The sequence below is a fragment of the Microcaecilia unicolor genome, chromosome 14 (genome assembly GCF_901765095.1).
Source record: "Microcaecilia unicolor chromosome 14, aMicUni1.1, whole genome shotgun sequence".
NCBI lineage: Eukaryota > Metazoa > Chordata > Amphibia > Gymnophiona > Siphonopidae > Microcaecilia > Microcaecilia unicolor.
The window spans coordinates 50601979-50624693 of NC_044044.1; the positions used below are offsets into that span (position 1 = coordinate 50601979).

At 43.3% G+C, this 22715-nt stretch overlaps 1 protein-coding gene across 3 annotated transcripts in view; it reads right to left on the bottom strand.

The window, feature by feature from the left end:
* ARHGAP30 (Rho GTPase activating protein 30) overlaps positions 1 to 4101 on the bottom strand; it is an 89977-nt gene extending 85876 nt beyond the window's left edge. For all 3 annotated transcript variants that reach the window (XM_030187969.1, XM_030187970.1, XM_030187968.1), the window contains exon 1: positions 3617 to 4101. In XM_030187969.1, coding sequence (XP_030043829.1) covers positions 3617 to 3725 — 109 coding nt within the window. In that variant the 5' untranslated portion in view covers positions 3726 to 4101. The remainder of the gene's footprint in view (positions 1 to 3616) is intronic.
* Between the last annotated feature and the right edge of the window lie 18614 nt (positions 4102 to 22715).

Sequence of the window (22715 nt, forward strand, 5' to 3'; positions counted from 1 at the left end):
AAACTCTGGAATTCGTTGCCAGAGAAAGTGGTGAAGGCGGTTAGCTTAGCAGAGTTTAAAACGGGGTTGGACGGTTTCCTAAAGGACAAGTCCATAAACCGCTACTAAATGGACTGGGGAAAAATCCACAATTCTAGGAATAACATGTATAGAATGTTTGTACGTTTGGGAAGCTTGCCAGGTGCCCTTGGCCTGGATTGGCCGCTGTCGTGGACAGGATGCTGGGCTCGATGGACCCTTGGTCTTTTGTACTTATCTCATGAATATTTATTGTGGATATCCTGAAAACCTGACTGGCTAAGGTGCCCCAGGAGAGGTTTGGGAATCACTGTTCTAGTTACAGCTTGCCAAATTCTCTTCTTGCAGGTGCAAGAAATTCACAGATAGAATATCTGGTCACTAGAATGAATGAAACGCAAAGTCTTGGCCTAAAACATTGAGAGCTCAAGAGGAATATATTTTACCCTTAGTATAAAGATGTCTAAAGCAGTGATTTTCAGCCTAGTCCTCAGGACACTCCTTGCCAGTCAGGTTTTCAGGATATCCACACCAAATATGCATGAGATAGAGTTGATACAATGGAGGCAGTATATGCAAATTTATCTCATGCATATTCATTGTAGTTATCCTCAAAACCTGACAGAGTGGGTGTATCCTGAGAATTGGGTTGAGAACTAAAGAAACCAGTGGGGTGAAGAACATCCCGAGCTTTGGAATCTGTTTTCACTGTACCGCAGGGCTTCCCAAATCTGTCCTGGGACCCTACAACCAGTTGGGTTTTCAGGATATCCACAATGAGTGTGCATGAGATGAATTTACATATACTGAGCCCCTAGTGCAGGGGTGGGCTACCTCAGCCAGTTGAGGTTTCAGGATTTCCCCGATGAACATGCGTAAAAGATCTATTTGCATGTGCATATTCATCGGGGAAATCCTGAAAACCTAACTGGGCATGGGATCCCCAGGACAGGTTTGGGAAATCCTGCTCTACGGTATTTGAGAGTGTGAAGTCACCGAGAAGCTATGCAGGCAACAGAGAGTTGGGTTTTGTTTTGCTTTCATTGTCAGCAATAAAAAAAATACTTTAGTTAATGTATAATAAAGGTGAGCTGGAAGTACAGGAATAAACATCAGAGCTTCCTCTGTCTGGTACCTGCTAACAACTTGCAGTCAAGAAAAACCTCTTAGGTAAACTGAAAAGGTTGCTAAACTTAGATTTTAGCAGTTCCCCATGAGGGCTCGAATTCAATGGGGATCAGTTAATTAAAAAAATGTACTCTCAGCAAATCTACATATGACACCTGGCAGGCTATTACTAAATACTTGGTGATGCCTTCTCAACCCAGAAAGATTCTGCACCCCTACCACCCCCACCCCTATGCCATGCTCTGGCAAGTCGAGATTTCCAAGCTGCTCTTCATAATAAAGTTAGTTTCCCCCTCATCTCTCAGTAACCCCTTGTTATAAAGCAATCACCCTGCCAGTGACCCCCTCATGGCAGTCATCCCCTCGCACATCCCAGTTGTCCTCATCTCTCAGTGACCTCCTCATTATAAAGCAGCCACCTCCTTATATCTTGCAGTTCCCCTTTTACATCTCAGTGACCACATCATTATAAGACTACTACTACTACTATTACTACTACTATTTAACATTTCTAAAGTGCTACCAGGGTTGCGCAGCGCTGTACAATTAACAAAGAAGGACAGTCCCTGTTCAAAGGAGCTTACAATCTAAAGGACAAAAAGTGCAGTCAATCAAGATTGAGGCAGTCTAGATTTCCTGGATAGAGGTACAATGGTTAGGTGCCGAAAGCAACATTGAAGAGGTGGGCTTTGAGCAAGGATTTGAAGATGGCTAGGGAAGGGGCTTGGCGTATGGGCTCAGGGAGTTTATTCCAAGCATAGGGTGAGGCGAGGCAGAAAGGCGGAGTCTGGAGTTGGCGGTGGTGGAGAAGGGTACTGAGTCACCCTCTCCCCTGCTCCCTCATCTTTCAGCGATCCCCCTCATTATATGGTAGTCATCCTCTCATAACTCCCTGTCCCCCTCATCTCTCAGTGACATCATCAGAAAACAGTCATCTCCTCACACCTACCAAACCCCTTCATCTCTGTGACTCCACTCACAGCTAGTCTCACCTCTGTGTGACCCCAGACAATATTTCCCATCTCCACCCTCTCAATTACCCCCTCACCCCTTTCAGCTCCCTTCATTCTCAGTGACCCTGCTCATTATAAAGTAGACACCTCTTCACATCTCTGTGTCCTCTCATCTCTCAGTGACCCCCTCATTATAATGCAGTCACTCCCTCACATCTTACACTTCCTTTCAATTCATAGTGATCCCCTTACTATGATAAAAACAATACCTCCATGTGCATTGCTCAGCTTCTTCAGCTTGCTGAGGTAGCTACCCTAACCTTCAGCAATCCATTTTCTGACTTTTATTTACATGAAACAATACTTTTGTGTTATGATGATTTGGTTTCTGTAATTCTAGGACAATCCTTGGGGCACACTCAGCTAGGTTTCCAGGATATCCACCACAATGAATATACATGAGATAGATTTACATACCAAGGAGGCAGTGCATGCAAATCTATCCTGAACCTTGTTCTTCACCCAGTCCTTGAGGGCCATTAATAGGTCAGGATTTCAGGATATTCCTAGTGACCAGTAAAATAGGACATAGCCTTAAGAGAAAGGCTCTTTATCCTGTGTGTCACAAAGCAGTGGTCCACCAGATATCAAGATAGTAGAACATACATGTACCTCCATGAAGTCATAAGGGACAGGCCGAGTCAGTTCTGGTTTAGGCTGTAAAGTTTGTATAACTATAGACTTCCACGGCTGCTACTTTATCCATATAGAGAGTCTTATGATGAGATCTGTAGTCTCATGGGGTGAGGGTACCATGGAGTTGCCTGCCTGATGTTTAACCTTATGGAGTGAGGGTCCCATGATGAGATCTGTAGTCTCATGGAGTGAGAGTATCATGGGGTTCTCTGGCTGATTTTTTATCCTTATGGAGTGAGGGTCCCATGATGAGATCTGTAGTCTCAAGGGGTGAGGGTATCACGTGGTTCTCTGGCTGATGTTTTATCCTTATGGAGTGAGGGTCCTATTATGAGATCTATAGCCTCCTGCAGTAAGAATAATTCTAATGGAGTTCACTGACTTGTGGTCTATTTATTTATTTGAAAGGAGAGGATTCAGTGGTTTGTTGGCTTTCCAGAAGTCTTATTCTGAGCAGTTGCAGTGAAAAATGGAAGCCCCAACCTAACACCTTTACTCTTCTTTTAGAAAATTGCCTCTGAATACCTCCTTATTGTACCTGAATTGTAAAGCACCTTAAGGTTGTGTACAGAAAGGGAGTAATTAAATTCTAAATCCAAATCTTGTACCTTAAGGAATCATTCATGCCCTGAGCATTCAGTTAAGTTCTCAATGTGATGACCAAGGAGAGGTTCACAGTGAAGTTTGTTCCAGGGAAAAAATCAAGGTAGCCCTTGGGTTCCGTGGTACAAGGACCACTGATGTGGCAGGCTACTGCTTCTGCTAGATAGAGGGGAGGCGCTCAAAGGCTGCTCGTTCATTACAAAGAGAAACTGCCTTACCTTCCTGTCCAGAGAACTGCAGGTGTTCCACCAGGTCACAGCCAAAGACTCGATCCTTAGATGCCCCTTTCCGTTTTACCTTCTGCCGGGCTTTCATAGCAAGCGACATGGGGGAAACCACCGAGAGCCGCAGCCGCAGCTCTTCCTCACCAAGGAAGATGAGCCCTGGTCTTGCTTACCCACTAGTAGGGAAAGCATGGACTGGGGGGGGAGCAGGCTCTGGAGATACCAGCAGCAAGAGACATAAACAGTAAATTAGCAATTGCAAGATCCACGCTGATAGGATAGCTCGTAGCACTGAGGAACACCAATGTCGCTTAAATTCACTATTGCTACATCACACGCCTCATGGTATCAGTGCTAAGTTGCTTGTCTCAGATCCAGGAACGATTGCCATCTTTTATTTAAATGTCTACAGCTGAGGAGAATGAACACAAAGTCTTGTCCCCCTCCCAATTTTGTTCTCATCTGTCACCAGGCACTAATGCAAGCCCTGGTATGAAGTTTTGTAAAAGGAAGTGGTACAGTGGAGGAAGTTGCCGTGCTGTGGGACTTACAGCTCTGGCACTAAGGTCTGACGTTAAAATTGAAAAAAAAAAAATTGTTGAATTGCTGATTTATTCCCCCAGCTCTCAGAGCACACAGGAAGTGAAGCCTGCTGCTTGCAAACCCACTTCCTGTTTCAAGCATTTTTGAAACCACAAAAGGAGAGACAAAGCACACAAAACATTTGTAGAGTACAAAAAAAAAAGAGAGATTCTGTTATAATCATGGCACCCATCGTTCCTCCCTGCCCTGGGAGGTGCCGAGGGTTGGCTTTGATTTTTCAAGGGTGTCAGATAGGGTTATATAGATTTTATGGACAGAAACTGGGCAGGACAGGGCATTGCCCATAGAAAAGGATGCATAAGTGGCCACTAGAGGAAAGGTTTATGTACCACAGCTGGAAGAGGAATGCCTAAAGGTGACTAAAGAAGGCGATGAGGGTAGAGTTACCATGTGGCTCCAGAAAAAGGAGGACAGGTTGAGCCAGTTTGGGTTTTACTTCCATTGCTTTCAATGGAAGTAAAACCTGGACTGGATCAATGTGTCCTCCATATGGTAACCCTAGGGGAGGGCCCTGATATATCAGCAGGACGTCTAACATTGGATCATGTCTGTTTGTAGGGGCTAGTTCAATCTGCCTGTGTGATGAATCAGAGATACTATAGCTTTCTCTAACCTGCACTGTCCAGATCCTGGGAGATGTCCTCTATGGGCTTGTAAGTTGCACTGTTGAAAGTGACCAGAACTTGATCAGGTACTCTAGTAGAGTACTCATGGAAAGTGCTAGAAAATCCGTGGAGACGGATGGTTTTCATTTCATCCCTCTCTTGTTGTTTTATTTTTAATTGTGTTGTTTTCTTTGTGTCTACACTTCATCTGCTCTACTCATACCAAGATGAGGCCTGCATGAGGGGAAAAGAAGAGAAAAGTAGCTCCAATGAAGATCAGCATGGCAGCACCCACCAATTTGCTTACATTTTTAATGGCAGAAACCCCTAAGCAGGAGTTGCTTCTAAAAAAAAAATCATCTCCATGCAAATGCTGCCATAGGCAGGAAATAAAAATCACATGGAAGACAGTGATTCTTAAAATTTGTACTCTCTTCAAACAGGGTTCAAATAGCAAATTAAGATCCTGCTCTGTTCTACAGGCACACCAACCCAATAATGCTTTAAGGCCTTTTCATTTCTCATGGTCAATTCACTGATGAGTGTTTAAATTGGTGGGGGGGGGGGGGGGGGGTCTCATAAGCATAGAAGGACTGGGAAAGGAAGCTTAAGTTGGAATTTATTGCAGACAGTGCTCACAGCCCCTGGGAGAGAAAGTCATAGCTGTTGCTCAGTGGTGACACCTAGAGACCAGACTTGGGGTCCACACTAATGAGTTCTCGAGAGAGCTGCAAACTATGGCCCCCAGCTGAGGATTGTTACTGCAGCTACTGGACTGAGTCAGTAGGGGAATAAAATATGGGGAACAAATTAGGTACTTGTGAAAATAAATTCAAGGACTAAATGATTGCATAGTTCACACATATGAGTTTGAATATATTATTGGTTTTCTGGGACATTGTTTTATTACTACTACTACTACTTATTTCTAAAGTGCTACTAGATGTAGGCAGTGCTGTACACTTGAACATGAAGAGACAGTCCCTGTTTGACAGAGCTTACAATCTAATTAGGTCAGACAAACAGGACAAACAAGAGATAAGGGAATATTAAAGTGAGGACGATAAAATAAGGGTTCTGAACAAGTGAATAAGGGTTAGTAGTTAAAAGCAGCATCAGAAAGGTGGGCTTTTAGCTTAGATTTGAAGACGGCCAGAGATGGAGCTTGACGTACCGGCTCAGGAAGTCTATTCCAGGCATATGGTGCAGCAAGATAAAATGAACGGAGTCTGGAGTTAGCAGTGGAGGAGAAAGGTGCAGATAAGAGAGATTTACCCAGTGAACGGAGTTCCTGGGGCGGGATGTAGGGAGAAATCAGAGTGGAGAGGTACTGAGGAGCTGCAGAGTGAATGCACTTATAGGCCAATAAGAGGAGTTTGAACTGTATGCGGAAATGGATAGGAAGCCAGTGAAGTGACTTGAGGAGAGGGCTAATATGAGCATAATGACACTGGCAGAATATTAGTCGTGCAGCAGAATTTTGAACAGATTGAAGAGGAGAGAGATGGCTAAGTGGGAGACCTGTGAGAAGCAAGTTGCAATAGTCTAAGCGAGAGGTGATAAGAGTGTGGATGAGGGTTCTGGTAGTGTGCTCAGAAAGGAAAGGGTGAATTTTGGTGATATTATAGAGAAAGAAACGACAGGTTTTAGCAGTCTGCTGAATATGTGCAGAGAAGGAGAGGGAGGAGTCGAAGATGACCCCAAGGTTACGAGCTGATGAGACAGGAAGGATGAGAGTGTTATCCACAGAAATAGAGAATGGGGGAGGAGGAGAGGTTGGTTTAGGGGGAAAGATAAGAAGCTCAGTCTTGGTCATGTTTAGTTTCAGATGGCGCTGAGACATCCAGGCAGCAATATCAAACAGGTAGGCTGATACTTTGGCCTGGATTTCAGCTGAGATTTCTGGTGTGGAGAGGTAGATCTGGGAGTCATCAGCATAAAGATGATACTGAAAACCATGAGATGAGATCAGAGTACCAAGGGAAGAAATATAGATGGAGAAAAGAAGAGGTCCCAGGACAGATCCCTGAGGTACACCAACTGACAGTGGGATAGAAGTAGAGGAGGATCCAGTAGAGTATACACTAAAGGTATGCTGGGAGAGGTAAGAAGAAAACCAGGAAAGAACAGAGCCCTGAAATCCAAGTGAGGTCAGCGTATCAAGGAGTAGGCTGTGATCAACAGTGTCAAAAGCAGCAGATAGATTGAGAAGGATGAGGATAGAATAGAGACCTTTGGATCTGACCAGGAACAGATCATTGGAGACCTTAGCAAGCTCCGTTTCAGTTGAATGAAGGGGGCGAAAGCCAGATTGAAGTGGATCAAGAATAGCTTGAGATGAAAGAAAGTCAAGGCAATGGCGGTGAACAGCACATTCAAGTACCTTGGATAGGAAAGGGAGGAGGGAGAAGGGGCGATAGTTGGAAGGACAGGTAGGGTCCAATGAAGGTTTTTTAAGGAATGGTGTGACCAGTTCATTTTTTCTAGCAAAAAAGGTGCTGGTACTCAAATGCCTGGCCATGTTTGAAGGCATCAGGAGCAGTCGCAGTGGACAGTGAAAGATTGAGGATATGACAGATAAAAGGGATAACAGTAGGACTAGGAGAGATAGTGTTAAGTAGATGGGTGGGAATAGGATCAGAGGAACAGGTAGTTAGTTTTGAGGAGGAAATAAGATGTGTAGTTTCCTCTTCAGTGATTTCAGAAAAGGAAGAAAAGGAGGCAGGGGTTGGAGGGTTGGCAGAATGGACTAAGGCAAGGAGAGGTGGAGGTGATCTGGTTGAGAATTCAAGTTTAATCTTGTGAACCTTATCATGAAAGAACTCAGCCAGAGTCTGGGGGGAAAGTGAAGGGGAGGGTGGAGGTGAAGGCACTTTGAGGAAAGAGTTCAGTGTGGCAGAGATGTCAAGGGTTTGAGCCAAGAGAATTTGTCAACTGGATGTAATAGTCCTGTTTGGCAAGTAAAAGAGCAGACTGGAAGGAGGTCAGCAAGAATTTGAAACGAATGAAGTCAGCATGGGCACAGGATTTCAGCCAAAGGCGTTCGGCAGAGCGGGCACAGGAATGTAGGTAGCGGATTCTAGAGGTCAGCCAAGGCTGGGGTTTGGTATGTTTTACAGAACTGGGAATGGGAGGAGCGAGAGTATCCAGGGCAGAGGAGAGAATAGTATTATTGGAAGAGACAGCCTCATTGACAGACTTGGATAACATAGTGGTAGAGAAGAGATTTGAAAAATGTATTGGTTAAGATTGGACGGGACTGGGGAAGAGGGTGTTTAAGTGTGAAAGTTATCAGATGATGGTCAGAGAGGGGAAGAGTTGAGGGATAGAAACTGGAGAGTGAGCAGTTTGAGAAGAGGATAAGATCAAGACAGTGCCCATTCTGGTGAGTGGGGGCAGTGGAGCACAGTTGAAGATTGAAAGAGGATGTTAAAGCAAGAAACTGAGAAGCATAAGAGTCAGAGGGATCATTATCATGAATGTTAAAATTCCCAAGAATGAGGGAAGGAGATGAAGGTTCAAGAAAGAAGGAAAGCCAGGCATCAAAGTCAGTGAGAAAGGAAGAAAGGGACTTATCAGGGGGTCGATAAATGACTGCTACTCGGAGAGGCAGAGGAGCAAATAGACGGATGGAGTGGACTTCAAAGGAAGAAAAACAGTGAGACTGAGGTGGAAGAAGAGGTTGAAATCTACAAGAGGGTGAAAGTAGTAGCCCTAATGCTTGGGGCAGTGGGTTGAAATCCTGAGGGACTGGGTTAAATTCCCACTGCAGCTTCTTGTGACCTGGGCAAATAATTTAATCCTCCATTGCCCCAGGTGCAAATAACCTTAGACTGCAAGCCCATTAGGGACAGAAAAGTACCTGCAAAAATATCTACAGAAAGGCAGTATATCAAGTGTGGAATAAACATAAACTTACCGTGCTGAATGTATTCTGTCAGCTTCAAATTCTGCTCCAGAGCTTTCTCAAATTGTGAGGGAACTTAATGATATGGAACGAGAGAATCAGGTTTTAGTGTACACTTTTCCTTCACCTCAGTCACTGAAACAGTTTTCTGTTGATAAAATTAAAGCTTTAAAGAATGACTTACAAGTTCTTACTTCTAAATCTTCTTCTAAAATTTTTCTGATATGATACCATAATGAACACCACCAAACTGCTCCCTGCAATCTACTCCTTATACCTGATCCACCTAACAATGACCATCCCACTTGCAGAAATCAACAATATACCCGTACTAATCAATAACCGAACACGGATCAGACACACCACATCATAGCAAACCGACATAAACCAAAATAAAGGAAAAGAACTAACAAGTGTTCAACCTCAACAAAATGAAAAGATAGATCATAAAAAATCCACACAAACTAAGAAATAACAACTAACAAAAGCCCACATATCATCGAACGTAGAAGACCCATACCAAAAAATTCAAATAGGCTACGTCAATGCCAGATCTGTAGTAAACAAAACAACAATAATAACAGACTGGATCACGTCAGCGAAACTCGGTCTACTCTTCATCACTGAAACATGGATCCATGATCAGAAGGACCCTATCATCCTAAACCTATATCCTCCAGGATACAAAATCACTCACTGGACCAGAAAAGAAAAAAAAGGAGTGGGCATAGCACTCATCTACCGATCTCACCTCACAATTGAAACCACTGCAGCATCTATAACAACCCACCTCGAAATAGCCTCAATCAGAATCCACCATAAAACCCTGATCGACCAGCTAAATTGCATCCTATTCTACAGACCACCATGTAACTGGAACGAAAGCCAGGTGGACTTCATTTCAAATAGATGCGTATCTAACTCCAATACACTAGTACTAGGAGACATTAACCTTCACCTTGAAGACCCAAACTCTACCAACGCACGAGTTTGCAAGGACTTCCTTCATCTATGTAACCTTACATGTCCACATATGCAAACAAGCCACGCGAAGGGTCACACACTCAACCTCATCTCATACAAACTGTCCACTGATCAGAACCTAACCATAACACAAACTAGATGGACAGAAACACCATGGACTGACCATTACAAGCTAAATCTATCCCTAAAATGGCGAAAAAAAGGGGTTCTCACACACAAGAACACACAACCTATACCACGAGAGGCCAAATAGACCCAGTTACTTTCTGGCAACAGATATACAACAACGACTGGACAACACAAACAGAATCCATATACTACCTCTCAGAATGGGACAAAAGATGCAGACACATACTAGACGAAATAGCACCCTTACAAATAAGAACTTCACGTAGACATAACTCGGCACCGTGATTCAACGAAGAACTGAAAAAACTAAAAACACAATCTAGGGAACTGGAACACGCATGGAAAAAAAACAGCACCGACACAGTTACCCAGGCGATAAAACAATACAACAGCCATTGTCTACTGGACACCTGCCCCAGCTACCTAATACGATCTGCCCCCCCACCGCTTCATAATAGATCTTACATCCCACTTAAACTTCATACTTCAACAGGGTGTCTACCCTAAAGAAAAAGGCAAATGGGGAAATCCACTATTCTCTACGATTCTGCCAGGTACTTGTGACCTGGATTGGCCACTGTTGGAAGCAGGATACTGGGCTAGATGGGCTCAGTATGGTTATTATGAGAATACAGAACATTGCTGCTGGCTTGATTACATACAAGAAGTTAAGGGATAGAGTAGTACCTTTATAGTCTGTATTAAAATATTTTAAAGTTATGTATGGTGCTTAAAGTCCTGCATGGAATTGGACCCCTTGTACTTGAAGAATAATTTGAGAATATCCTCGAAGAAAGTGATGTGTTCTAAATATGTCCATGATTTGCAGTTTCCACGCTCTAAGGAATTGAGACTGTTGAGGATACGGTCGCAGTGTTTCTCAGGGGCAATACCTGCCCTTTGGAATAACCTTCCTGTTGGATTGAAGGAACTACATGATTATATGATTTTTTGCAGACAATTGAAAACTTGGTATTTTACAGAATATTATGGCACATGTGGAATATGATTGAGTGATTTGGACACTTATCTTAACTAAGACTGTAGAGATTTCTATGATTGTAATTGGTTTTGATTTTAACATTGCGTCCCACTCTACTGCTACTTACATAGTAACATAGTAGATGACGGCAGAAAAAGACCTGCACGGTCCATCCAGTCTGCCCAACAAGATAAATTCATATGTGCTACTTTTTATTTGTACCTGTCCTCTTCAGGGCACAGACCGTATAAGTCTGCCCAGCACTATCCCCGCCTCCCAACTACCAGTCCCGCCTCCCACCACCAGCTCTGGCACAGACCATATAAGTCTGGCCAGCACTATCCCCACCTCTCAACCACCAGCCCCGCCTCCCACCACCGGCTCTGGCACAGACCGTATAAGTCTGCCCAGCACTATCTCCGCCTCCCAACCACCAGCCCCGCCTCCCACCACCGGCTCTGGCACAGACCGTATAAGTCTGCCCAGCACTATCTCCACCTCCCAACCACCAGCCCCGCCTCCCACCACTGGCTCTGCTTAACATTTATAAAGCTCTATCAGGGTTACGCAGCACTGTACAATTTAACACAGAGGACAGTCCCTGCTCGAAGGAGCTTACAATCTAAAGGACAAAAAGTGCAGTCAATCAAATTGGGGCAGTCTAGATTTCCTGTACAATTATGTGCTCAAAAGCATGGCCTATAAAACTTTATATTAACTTGGGTTGAGCCCTCTGGTACTTAGAAATTGCTAGGACTTAAAGCATGAGCCTTAGGTGTTCCTTACAGAGTTTAGCATTATTTGCCAGGAGGATCAAGAGAGGTACAGGAATGAAGGTTAGGAATGGGGTCGGTCAAGCAAGATCAATACCAATGAATCAGGAATAGAATAGAATCAACAGGCAAAATCATGGTTAGGAATCAGGCGATGGCTAAGGCTGGCAGAAGAGGTTCAGAACTGACATTAAAGTAGAGGTCCATAATAGAAGACAAATAGTAGTAGTTTACCCAGGAAGTCATACATCCTGTTCACCCCAATACCAAAAGACACCAAGAAAAAAACGAACGACATTACCAACTACTGCCCAGTAGCATCTATCCCATTAGTAGTCAAACTAATGGAAGGACTGGTGCCCAAACAACTCAATGACTACATACACAAATTCACTATACTACATGAGTCACAATCAGGATTTCGACCCCTACACGGCACCGAAACAGTACTACTAACTCTCCTAAACAAATTCAAGCAGGAAATAGGAATAGGCAAGAGCATTCTCCTCCTCCAATTTGATATGTCAACTGCGTTCGACATGGTTAACCATAACATATTGCTAAGACTCCTAGACTACTTTGGAATCAGTGGTGGCACGCTCAATTGGATTAAGTGTTTCCTAGCCACAATAACATATCAAGTGAAATAAAAACAAACATATCGTCACCATGGAAACCAGACTGTGGAGTACCGCAAGGATCACCACTACCACCGATCCTTTTCAACCTCATGATGACTCCACTAGCCAAGACCTTAGCCACCCAAGCCCTTAACCCATTTATCTACGCTGACGACGTCACATTATACACCCCCTTCAAACATGATCTGGCAGAAATCACCATCGAAATCAAGCTAAGCTTAAACATCATGAACTCATGGGCAAATGCATTCCAACTAAAATTCAATACTGAAAAAACACACTGTCTCATCATCTCATCCCAATACAATTCATACAAGCCCACAAACATTAACACCCCAGGATACACCCTCCCTATCTCAGACAGTCTGAAAATTCTCGGAGTAACAATCGACCATAACCTATCACTAGAGGCCCAAGCAAATTCCACCTTAAAGAAAATGTTTTTCTCAATGTGGAAGCTCAAATGCGTGAAACCATTCTTCCCGAGGGAAATATTTTGTAACATGGTACAGTCAATGGTACTAAGCCACGCAGATTACTGTAATGGAATCCATGCGGGATGCAAGGAACAAATCATAAAGAAACTTCAGACCGCCCAAAACACAGTAGCCAGGCTTGTATTTGGAAAAACACGTTTTGACAGCGTCAATCCACTCCGAGAAAAACTGCATTGGCTACCAATCAAAGAACGTATCACTTTCAAAATCTGTACAACTGTCCATAAAATTATCTATGGCAAGGCACCGGGATACATGACAGACCTTATCGACCTGCCATCCAGAAACACCACAAAATGTGCACGATCACACCTAAACCTCCATTACTCAGGCAGCAAAGGACTCAAATACAAATCCACCTAGCAAATGCATCTAGCTTTTCCTACCTAAGCGCACAACTATGGAATGCATTACCAAAAGCAGTAAAAACCACGCTCGACCACCTAAATTTCCGGAAAGCACTAAAGACAGACCTGTTTAGAAGAGCATACCCCACCGACCCAACATAAAAATACCTGGACACTTGCGACACAATGTAACCAAAAACCGTAACGGACATTACCAGACTCTTCTTCCCCCTTTCCCGCCCTAAGTTCCCCCCAATTGTACCTACCATACATGTACCTCATTCTACCACAATACCACTTGTATTCATTCATATTATGTATTTGTTCAGACCGGAATCGGCTAACGCCATTAACGGTTATATGTAAGCCACATTGAGCCTGCAAAAAGGTGGGAAAATATGGGATACAAATGTAACAAATAATAATAATAATTACTACAGTTCACAATGATTGATTGGAGGATTGAGATGAAGAAATGCGAGACAGGGATGATTTATTGGTAAACTTATGTACCTACTGATATTTTGAAAAAAAAAAAAACTGCTGCGTAAATTTGTGAAGGGGGCAATAGGATAGACCTGTGTCCTGCCTGGTTATTAAGGTCACCAACGACAAAGGAGTTGACTTATTTCTAGTCTGTGATTCATCGCTCATTGGAGTAGGAGAGATGCCAATTCATGGAAGCAGGCCCTAGTCAGGCCAATTCCAAAAAAGATGTCATAACCAATTAATGACATCAAGTGAGTAATTACAGGCCTATTTTGAATTTACTGATTGTATCAAAAATAGTCAGGATTTTGTCCCAGTTCTAGTACTGAGACGATGTTGGTGGCTTTGTTAGACAAAATGCATAGATGTTTAGATTGGAAAGGTTCTGGATTCCTAATTTTGTTAGATCTCACAACCGCTTTTCCTACTAATGATCATAATAAGCTATTGATAAGGTTAGAAAGAGCAGGAGTGAAGGATGTGGCACTGCAACAGTTAACCTCATTTTTGGATAGAAAGATGGGAATCTCAAATATTTCCATTAAGGGAAGGGATGCCCCAGGGATCTCCACTTTTGCCATTATTGTTTAATGTGCACGAGTTTTCTTTCTTATATGAAATACTGACCCCCTAGTAATACTACCATGAGACTACTCCTAGGTGTCATGGTGGCCATATTGTTGCTGGAGTCCAACAGGGCAGGAGCAGAGGGACACCGCTCCTGTCCCATCCCACTAGCCCACCAGAGATGGCCCCTGGGTAAGTCCCAGGGGTTCTCAGGGGGGGGGGGGATTCTGTGGGCTGGAGGAGGGTCAACTGGCTCATAGAGGAGGAGGTATTAGAAGGAGGGCTTCTCTGTAATTTTCTGTTACAGGTAGGGGCCCGGATCAAGAGGAGGTTATCTTGAAGGGAGGGAATCAGATCAGCAGGGACCTGGTATTGCTGCAGTTGGGGATGGTAGGCAGGTAGCACTGCCACGCAGGCATGCCGTACAGGGTTTATTTTGTGACAGGGCCATGCTTGTGATACTTTCCTGGGCTGATAGTGCAGGCCCTCTGTACTATCAGCTCAGGCATGTAACGCGCTGCTGTGTGGTGAATTTCTCCATTGTGCAGTACATGTAGGGCAGATACTGGCCATGCCCATTGCATGTACCACACAGGCTTTGTGCTTCCCATGCATTCTGTGCAAAACTGCACACACAATAAGTGCAAAAAGTTACCACCCTTTAATAAACATGCCACATTGATTGTTTGAACTATAAAGATTATAACACAGGTAAAAACATCAGTTCTTCTTTCATCTTCATTAACACTGGAATCTCAAATCGACTGTACTACTACTGCTACTACTACTTATCATTTCTATAGTGCTACTAGGCATACGTAATGCTGTACATGTGAAAATTGAGAGACAATCCCTGCTCAACAAAGCTCACGAAAGTACCTCAACCTGCACTACCCCAGCTGTAAAGGTCTCAAGTACAAAACTTATTATGGATCCAATTTCTCCTTCCTGGGCAGCCGTCTATGGAACGCTCTCCCTAGACCTATCCGAGCAATCCATGACCACCTACCATTCAGAAAAGCACTAAAAACCCATCTATTCAAACAAGCCTACCCAAAAGACCCAGATTAATCTCATGAACCCATCTACCTTACATATACTGAAGAGAAAACGACATTGACCCAGAATCTATCTCCCACCTTACCCTCCTGTCTCTATCACCTGTCTCTTCCTACCTGCCCATCCTATTACTACCCATCCATCCTTCTATTACGTTATACTTAATGTCCTACTTTACATAACAAAATTCTGTGTTACCTATTACTATGTAAGCCGCATTGAGCCTGCTTTTAGTGGGAAAGTGCGGGATACAAATATAATAAATAATAATAATACAATCTAATCAGGACAAACAGGACAAATAAGGGATAAGGGAATTACTAAGATGGGAATGATAAAACAGACATGGGTATGGAACAAGTGAATAGGGGTTAGGAGTTAAAAGCAGCATCAAAAAAGGTGGACTTTTCCTGGGTTGTGAGTAAGACTTGGGTTAAATTGAAGATGGTTCAGCAATTGTGTTTGCACCCAAGACTTTCACACAACAGTACAAGTGACTTTTAAGCCATCTTGATTACTGTAATGTCCTTTAATGGGGGCTACCAAAATTGGTAGTAAAGAAATTGCAGCTAAATTGTAGAGAAATAGCTTATCTGGGTTAAAAAAAAAAAGTTTGGATAAGTTCCTGAAGGAGAAGTCCATAATCTGCAATTAAGATACAGATGGGGAAATCCACTATTCTCTACGATTCTGCCAGGTACTTGTGACCTGGATTGGCCACTGTTGGAAGCAGGATACTGGGCTAGATGGGCTCAGTATGGTTATTATGAGAATACAGAACATTGCTGCTGGCTTGATTACATACAAGAAGTTAAGGGATAGAGTAGTACCTTTATAGTCTGTATTAAATATTTTAAAGTTATGTATGGTGCTTAAAGTCCTGCATGGAATTGGACCCCTTGTACTTGAAGAATAATTTGAGAATATCCTCGAAGAAAGTGATGTGTTCTAAATATGTCCATGATTTGCAGTTTCCACGCTCTAAGGAATTGAGACTGTTGAGGATACGGTCGCAGTGTTTCTCAGGGGCAATACCTGCCCTTTGGAATAACCTTCCTGTTGGATTGAAGGAACTACATGATTATATGATTTTTTGCAGACAATTGAAAACTTGGTATTTTACAGAATATTATGGCACATGTGGAATATGATTGAGTGATTTGGACACTTATCTTAACTAAGACTGTAGAGATTTCTATGATTGTAATTGGTTTTGATTTTAACATGCGTCCCACTCTACTGCTACTACTGCTACTTACATAGTAACATAGTAGATGACGGCAGAAAAAGACCTGCACGGTCCATCCAGTCTGCCCAACAAGATAAATTCATATGTGCTACTTTTTATTTGTACCTGTCCTCTTCAGGGCACAGACCGTATAAGTCTGCCCAGCACTATCCCCGCCTCCCAACTACCAGTCCCGCCTCCCACCACCAGCTCTGGCACAGACCATATAAGTCTGGCCAGCACTATCCCCACCTCTCAACCACCAGCCCCGCCTCCCACCACCGGCTCTGGCACAGACCGTATAAGTCTGCCCAGCACTATCTCCGCCTCCCAACCACCAGCCCCGCCTCCCACCACCGGCTCTGGCACAGACCGTATAAGTCTGCCCAGCACTATCTCCACCTCCCAACCACCAGCCCCGCCTCCCACCACTGGCTCTGCTTAACATTTATAAAGCTCTATCAGGGTTACGCAGCACTGTACAATTTAACACAGAGGACAGTCCCTGCTCGAAGGAGCTTACAATCTAAAGGACAAAAAAGTGCAGTCAATCAAATTGGGGCAGTCTAGATTTCCTGTACAATTATGTGCTCAAAAGCATGGCCTATAAAACTTTATATTAACTTGGGTTGAGCCCTCTGGTACTTAGAAATTGCTAGGACTTAAAGCATGAGCCTTAGGTGTTCCTTACAGAGTTTAGCATTATTTGCCAGGAGGATCAAGAGAGGTACAGGAATGAAGGTTAGGAATGGGGTCGGTCAAGCAAGATCAATACCAATGAATCAGGAATAGAATAGAATCAACAGGCAAAATCATGGTTAGGAATCAGGCGATGGCTAAGGCTGGCAGAAGAGGTTCAGAACTGACATTAAAGTAGAGGTCCATAATAGAAGACAAATAGTAGTAGTTTACCCAGGAAGTCATACATCCTGTTCACCCCAATACCAAAAGACACCAAGAAAAAAAACGAACGACATTACCAACTACTGCCCAGTAGCATCTATCCCATTAGTAGTCAAACTAATGGAAGGACTGGTGCCCAAACAACTCAATGACTACATACACAAATTCACTATACTACATGAGTCACAATCAGGATTTCGACCCCTACACGGCACCGAAACAGTACTACTAACTCTCCTAAACAAATTCAAGCAGGAAATAGGAATAGGCAAGAGCATTCTCCTCCTCCAATTTGATATGTCAACTGCGTTCGACATGGTTAACCATAACATATTGCTAAGACTCCTAGACTACTTTGGAATCAGTGGTGGCACGCTCAATTGGATTAAGTGTTTCCTAGCCACAATAACATATCAAGTGAAATAAAAAACAAACATATCGTCACCATGGAAACCAGACTGTGGAGTACCGCAAGGATCACCACTACCACCGATCCTTTTCAACCTCATGATGACTCCACTAGCCAAGACCTTAGCCACCCAAGCCCTTAACCCATTTATCTACGCTGACGACGTCACATTATACACCCCCTTCAAACATGATCTGGCAGAAATCACCATCGAAATCAAGCTAAGCTTAAACATCATGAACTCATGGGCAAATGCATTCCAACTAAAATTCAATACTGAAAAACACACTGTCTCATCATCTCATCCCAATACAATTCATACAAGCCCACAAACATTAACACCCCAGGATACACCCTCCCTATCTCAGACAGTCTGAAAATTCTCGGAGTAACAATCGACCATAACCTATCACTAGAGGCCCAAGCAAATTCCACCTTAAAGAAAATGTTTTTCTCAATGTGGAAGCTCAAATGCGTGAAACCATTCTTCCCGAGGGAAATATTTTGTAACATGGTACAGTCAATGGTACTAAGCCACGCAGATTACTGTAATGGAATCCATGCGGGATGCAAGGAACAAATCATAAAGAAACTTCAGACCGCCCAAAACACAGTAGCCAGGCTTGTATTTGGAAAAACACGTTTTGACAGCGTCAATCCACTCCGAGAAAAACTGCATTGGCTACCAATCAAAGAACGTATCACTTTCAAAATCTGTACAACTGTCCATAAAATTATCTATGGCAAGGCACCGGGATACATGACAGACCTTATCGACCTGCCATCCAGAAACACCACAAAATGTGCACGATCACACCTAAACCTCCATTACTCAGGCAGCAAAGGACTCAATACAAATCCACCTAGCAAATGCATCTAGCTTTTCCTACCTAAGCGCACAACTATGGAATGCATTACCAAAAGCAGTAAAAACCACGCTCGACCACCTAAATTTCCGGAAAGCACTAAAGACAGACCTGTTTAGAAGAGCATACCCCACCGACCCAACATAAAAATACCTGGACACTTGCGACACAATGTAACCAAAAACCGTAACGGACATTACCAGACTCTTCTTCCCCCTTTCCCGCCTAAGTTCCCCCCAATTGTACCTACCATACATGTACCTCATTCTACCACAATACCACTTGTATTCATTCATATTATGTATTTGTTCAGACCGGAATCGGCTAACGCCATTAACGGTTATATGTAAGCCACATTGAGCCTGCAAAAAGGTGGGAAAATATGGGATACAAATGTAACAAATAATAATAATAATTACTACAGTTCACAATGATTGATTGGAGGATTGAGATGAAGAAATGCGAGACAGGGATGATTTATTGGTAAACTTATGTACCTACTGATATTTTGAAAAAAAAAAAAACTGCTGCGTAAATTTGTGAAGGGGGCAATAGGATAGACCTGTGTCCTGCCTGGTTATTAAGGTCACCAACGACAAAGGAGTTGACTTATTTCTAGTCTGTGATTCATCGCTCATTGGAGTAGGAGAGATGCCAATTCATGGAAGCAGGCCCTAGTCAGGCCAATTCCAAAAAAGATGTCATAACCAATTAATGACATCAAGTGAGTAATTACAGGCCTATTTTGAATTTACTGATTGTATCAAAAATAGTCAGGATTTTGTCCCAGTTCTAGTACTGAGACGATGTTGGTGGCTTTGTTAGACAAAATGCATAGATGTTTAGATTGGAAAGGTTCTGGATTCCTAATTTTGTTAGATCTCACAACCGCTTTTCCTACTAATGATCATAATAAGCTATTGATAAGGTTAGAAAGAGCAGGAGTGAAGGATGTGGCACTGCAACAGTTAACCTCATTTTTGGATAGAAAGATGGGAATCTCAAATATTTCCATTAAGGGAAGGGATGCCCCAGGGATCTCCACTTTTGCCATTATTGTTTAATGTGCACGAGTTTTCTTTCTTATATGAAATACTGACCCCCTAGTAATACTACCATGAGACTACTCCTAGGTGTCATGGTGGCCATATTGTTGCTGGAGTCCAACAGGGCAGGAGCAGAGGGACACCGCTCCTGTCCCATCCCACTAGCCCACCAGAGATGGCCCCTGGGTAAGTCCCAGGGGTTCTCAGTGGGGGGGGGGGATTCTGTGGGCTGGAGGAGGGTCAACTGGCTCATAGAGGAGGAGGTATTAGAAGGAGGGCTTCTCTGTAATTTTCTGTTACAGGTAGGGGCCCGGATCAAGAGGAGGTTATCTTGAAGGGAGGGAATCAGATCAGCAGGGACCTGGTATTGCTGCAGTTGGGGATGGTAGGCAGGTAGCACTGCCACGCAGGCATGCCGTACAGGGTTTATTTTGTGACAGGGCCATGCTTGTGATACTTTCCTGGGCTGATAGTGCAGGCCCTCTGTACTATCAGCTCAGGCATGTAACGCGCTGCTGTGTGGTGAATTTCTCCATTGTGCAGTACATGTAGGGCAGATACTGGCCATGCCCATTGCATGTACCACACAGGCTTTGTGCTTCCCATGCATTCTGTGCAAAACTGCACACACAATAAGTGCAAAAAGTTACCACCCTTTAATAAACATGCCACATTGATTGTTTGAACTATAAAGATTATAACACAGGTAAAAACATCAGTTCTTCTTTCATCTTCATTAACACTGGAATCTCAAATCGACTGTACTACTACTGCTACTACTACTTATCATTTCTATAGTGCTACTAGGCATACGTAATGCTGTACATGTGAAAATTGAGAGACAATCCCTGCTCAACAAAGCTCACGAAAGTACCTCAACCTGCACTACCCCAGCTGTAAAGGTCTCAAGTACAAAACTTATTATGGATCCAATTTCTCCTTCCTGGGCAGCCGTCTATGGAACGCTCTCCCTAGACCTATCCGAGCAATCCATGACCACCTACCATTCAGAAAAGCACTAAAAACCCATCTATTCAAACAAGCCTACCCAAAAGACCCAGATTAATCTCATGAACCCATCTACCTTACATATACTGAAGAGGAAAACGACATTGACCCAGAATCTATCTCCCACCTTACCCTCCTGTCTCTATCACCTGTCTCTTCCTACCTGCCCATCCTATTACTACCCATCCATCCTTCTATTACGTTATACTTAATGTCCTACTTTACATAACAAAATTCTGTGTTACCTATTACTATGTAAGCCGCATTGAGCCTGCTTTTAGTGGGAAAGTGCGGGATACAAATATAATAAATAATAATAATACAATCTAATCAGGACAAACAGGACAAATAAGGGATAAGGGAATTACTAAGATGGGAATGATAAAACAGACATGGGTATGGAACAAGTGAATAGGGGTTAGGAGTTAAAAGCAGCATCAAAAAAGGTGGACTTTTCCTGGGTTGTGAGTAAGACTTGGGTTAAATTGAAGATGGTTCAGCAATTGTGTTTGCACCCAAGACTTTCACACAACAGTACAAGTGACTTTTAAGCCATCTTGATTACTGTAATGTCCTTTAATGGGGGCTACCAAAATTGGTAGTAAAGAAATTGCAGCTAAATTGTAGAGAATAGCTTATCTGGGTTAAAAAAAAAGTTTGGATAAGTTCCTGAAGGAGAAGTCCATAATCTGCAATTAAGATACAGATGGGGAAATCCACTATTCTCTACGATTCTGCCAGGTACTTGTGACCTGGATTGGCCACTGTTGGAAGCAGGATACTGGGCTAGATGGGCTCAGTATGGTTATTATGAGAATACAGAACATTGCTGCTGGCTTGATTACATACAAGAAGTTAAGGGATAGAGTAGTACCTTTATAGTCTGTATTAAAATATTTTAAAGTTATGTATGGTGCTTAAAGTCCTGCATGGAATTGGACCCCTTGTACTTGAAGAATAATTTGAGAATATCCTCGAAGAAAGTGATGTGTTCTAAATATGTCCATGATTTGCAGTTTCCACGCTCTAAGGAATTGAGACTGTTGAGGATACGGTCGCAGTGTTTCTCAGGGGCAATACCTGCCCTTTGGAATAACCTTCCTGTTGGATTGAAGGAACTACATGATTATATGATTTTTTGCAGACAATTGAAAACTTGGTATTTTACAGAATATTATGGCACATGTGGAATATGATTGAGTGATTTGGACACTTATCTTAACTAAGACTGTAGAGATTTCTATGATTGTAATTGGTTTTGATTTTAACATTGCGTCCCACTCTACTGCTACTACTGCTACTTACATAGTAACATAGTAGATGACGGCAGAAAAAGACCTGCACGGTCCATCCAGTCTGCCCAACAAGATAAATTCATATGTGCTACTTTTTATTTGTACCTGTCCTCTTCAGGGCACAGACCGTATAAGTCTGCCCAGCACTATCCCCGCCTCCCAACTACCAGTCCCGCCTCCCACCACCAGCTCTGGCACAGACCATATAAGTCTGGCCAGCACTATCCCCACCTCTCAACCACCAGCCCCGCCTCCCACCACCGGCTCTGGCACAGACCGTATAAGTCTGCCCAGCACTATCTCCGCCTCCCAACCACCAGCCCCGCCTCCCACCACCGGCTCTGGCACAGACCGTATAAGTCTGCCCAGCACTATCTCCACCTCCCAACCACCAGCCCCGCCTCCCACCACTGGCTCTGCTTAACATTTATAAAGCTCTATCAGGGTTACGCAGCACTGTACAATTTAACACAGAGGACAGTCCCTGCTCGAAGGAGCTTACAATCTAAAGGACAAAAAAGTGCAGTCAATCAAATTGGGGCAGTCTAGATTTCCTGTACAATTATGTGCTCAAAAGCATGGCCTATAAAACTTTATATTAACTTGGGTTGAGCCCTCTGGTACTTAGAAATTGCTAGGACTTAAAGCATGAGCCTTAGGTGTTCCTTACAGAGTTTAGCATTATTTGCCAGGAGGATCAAGAGAGGTACAGGAATGAAGGTTAGGAATGGGGTCGGTCAAGCAAGATCAATACC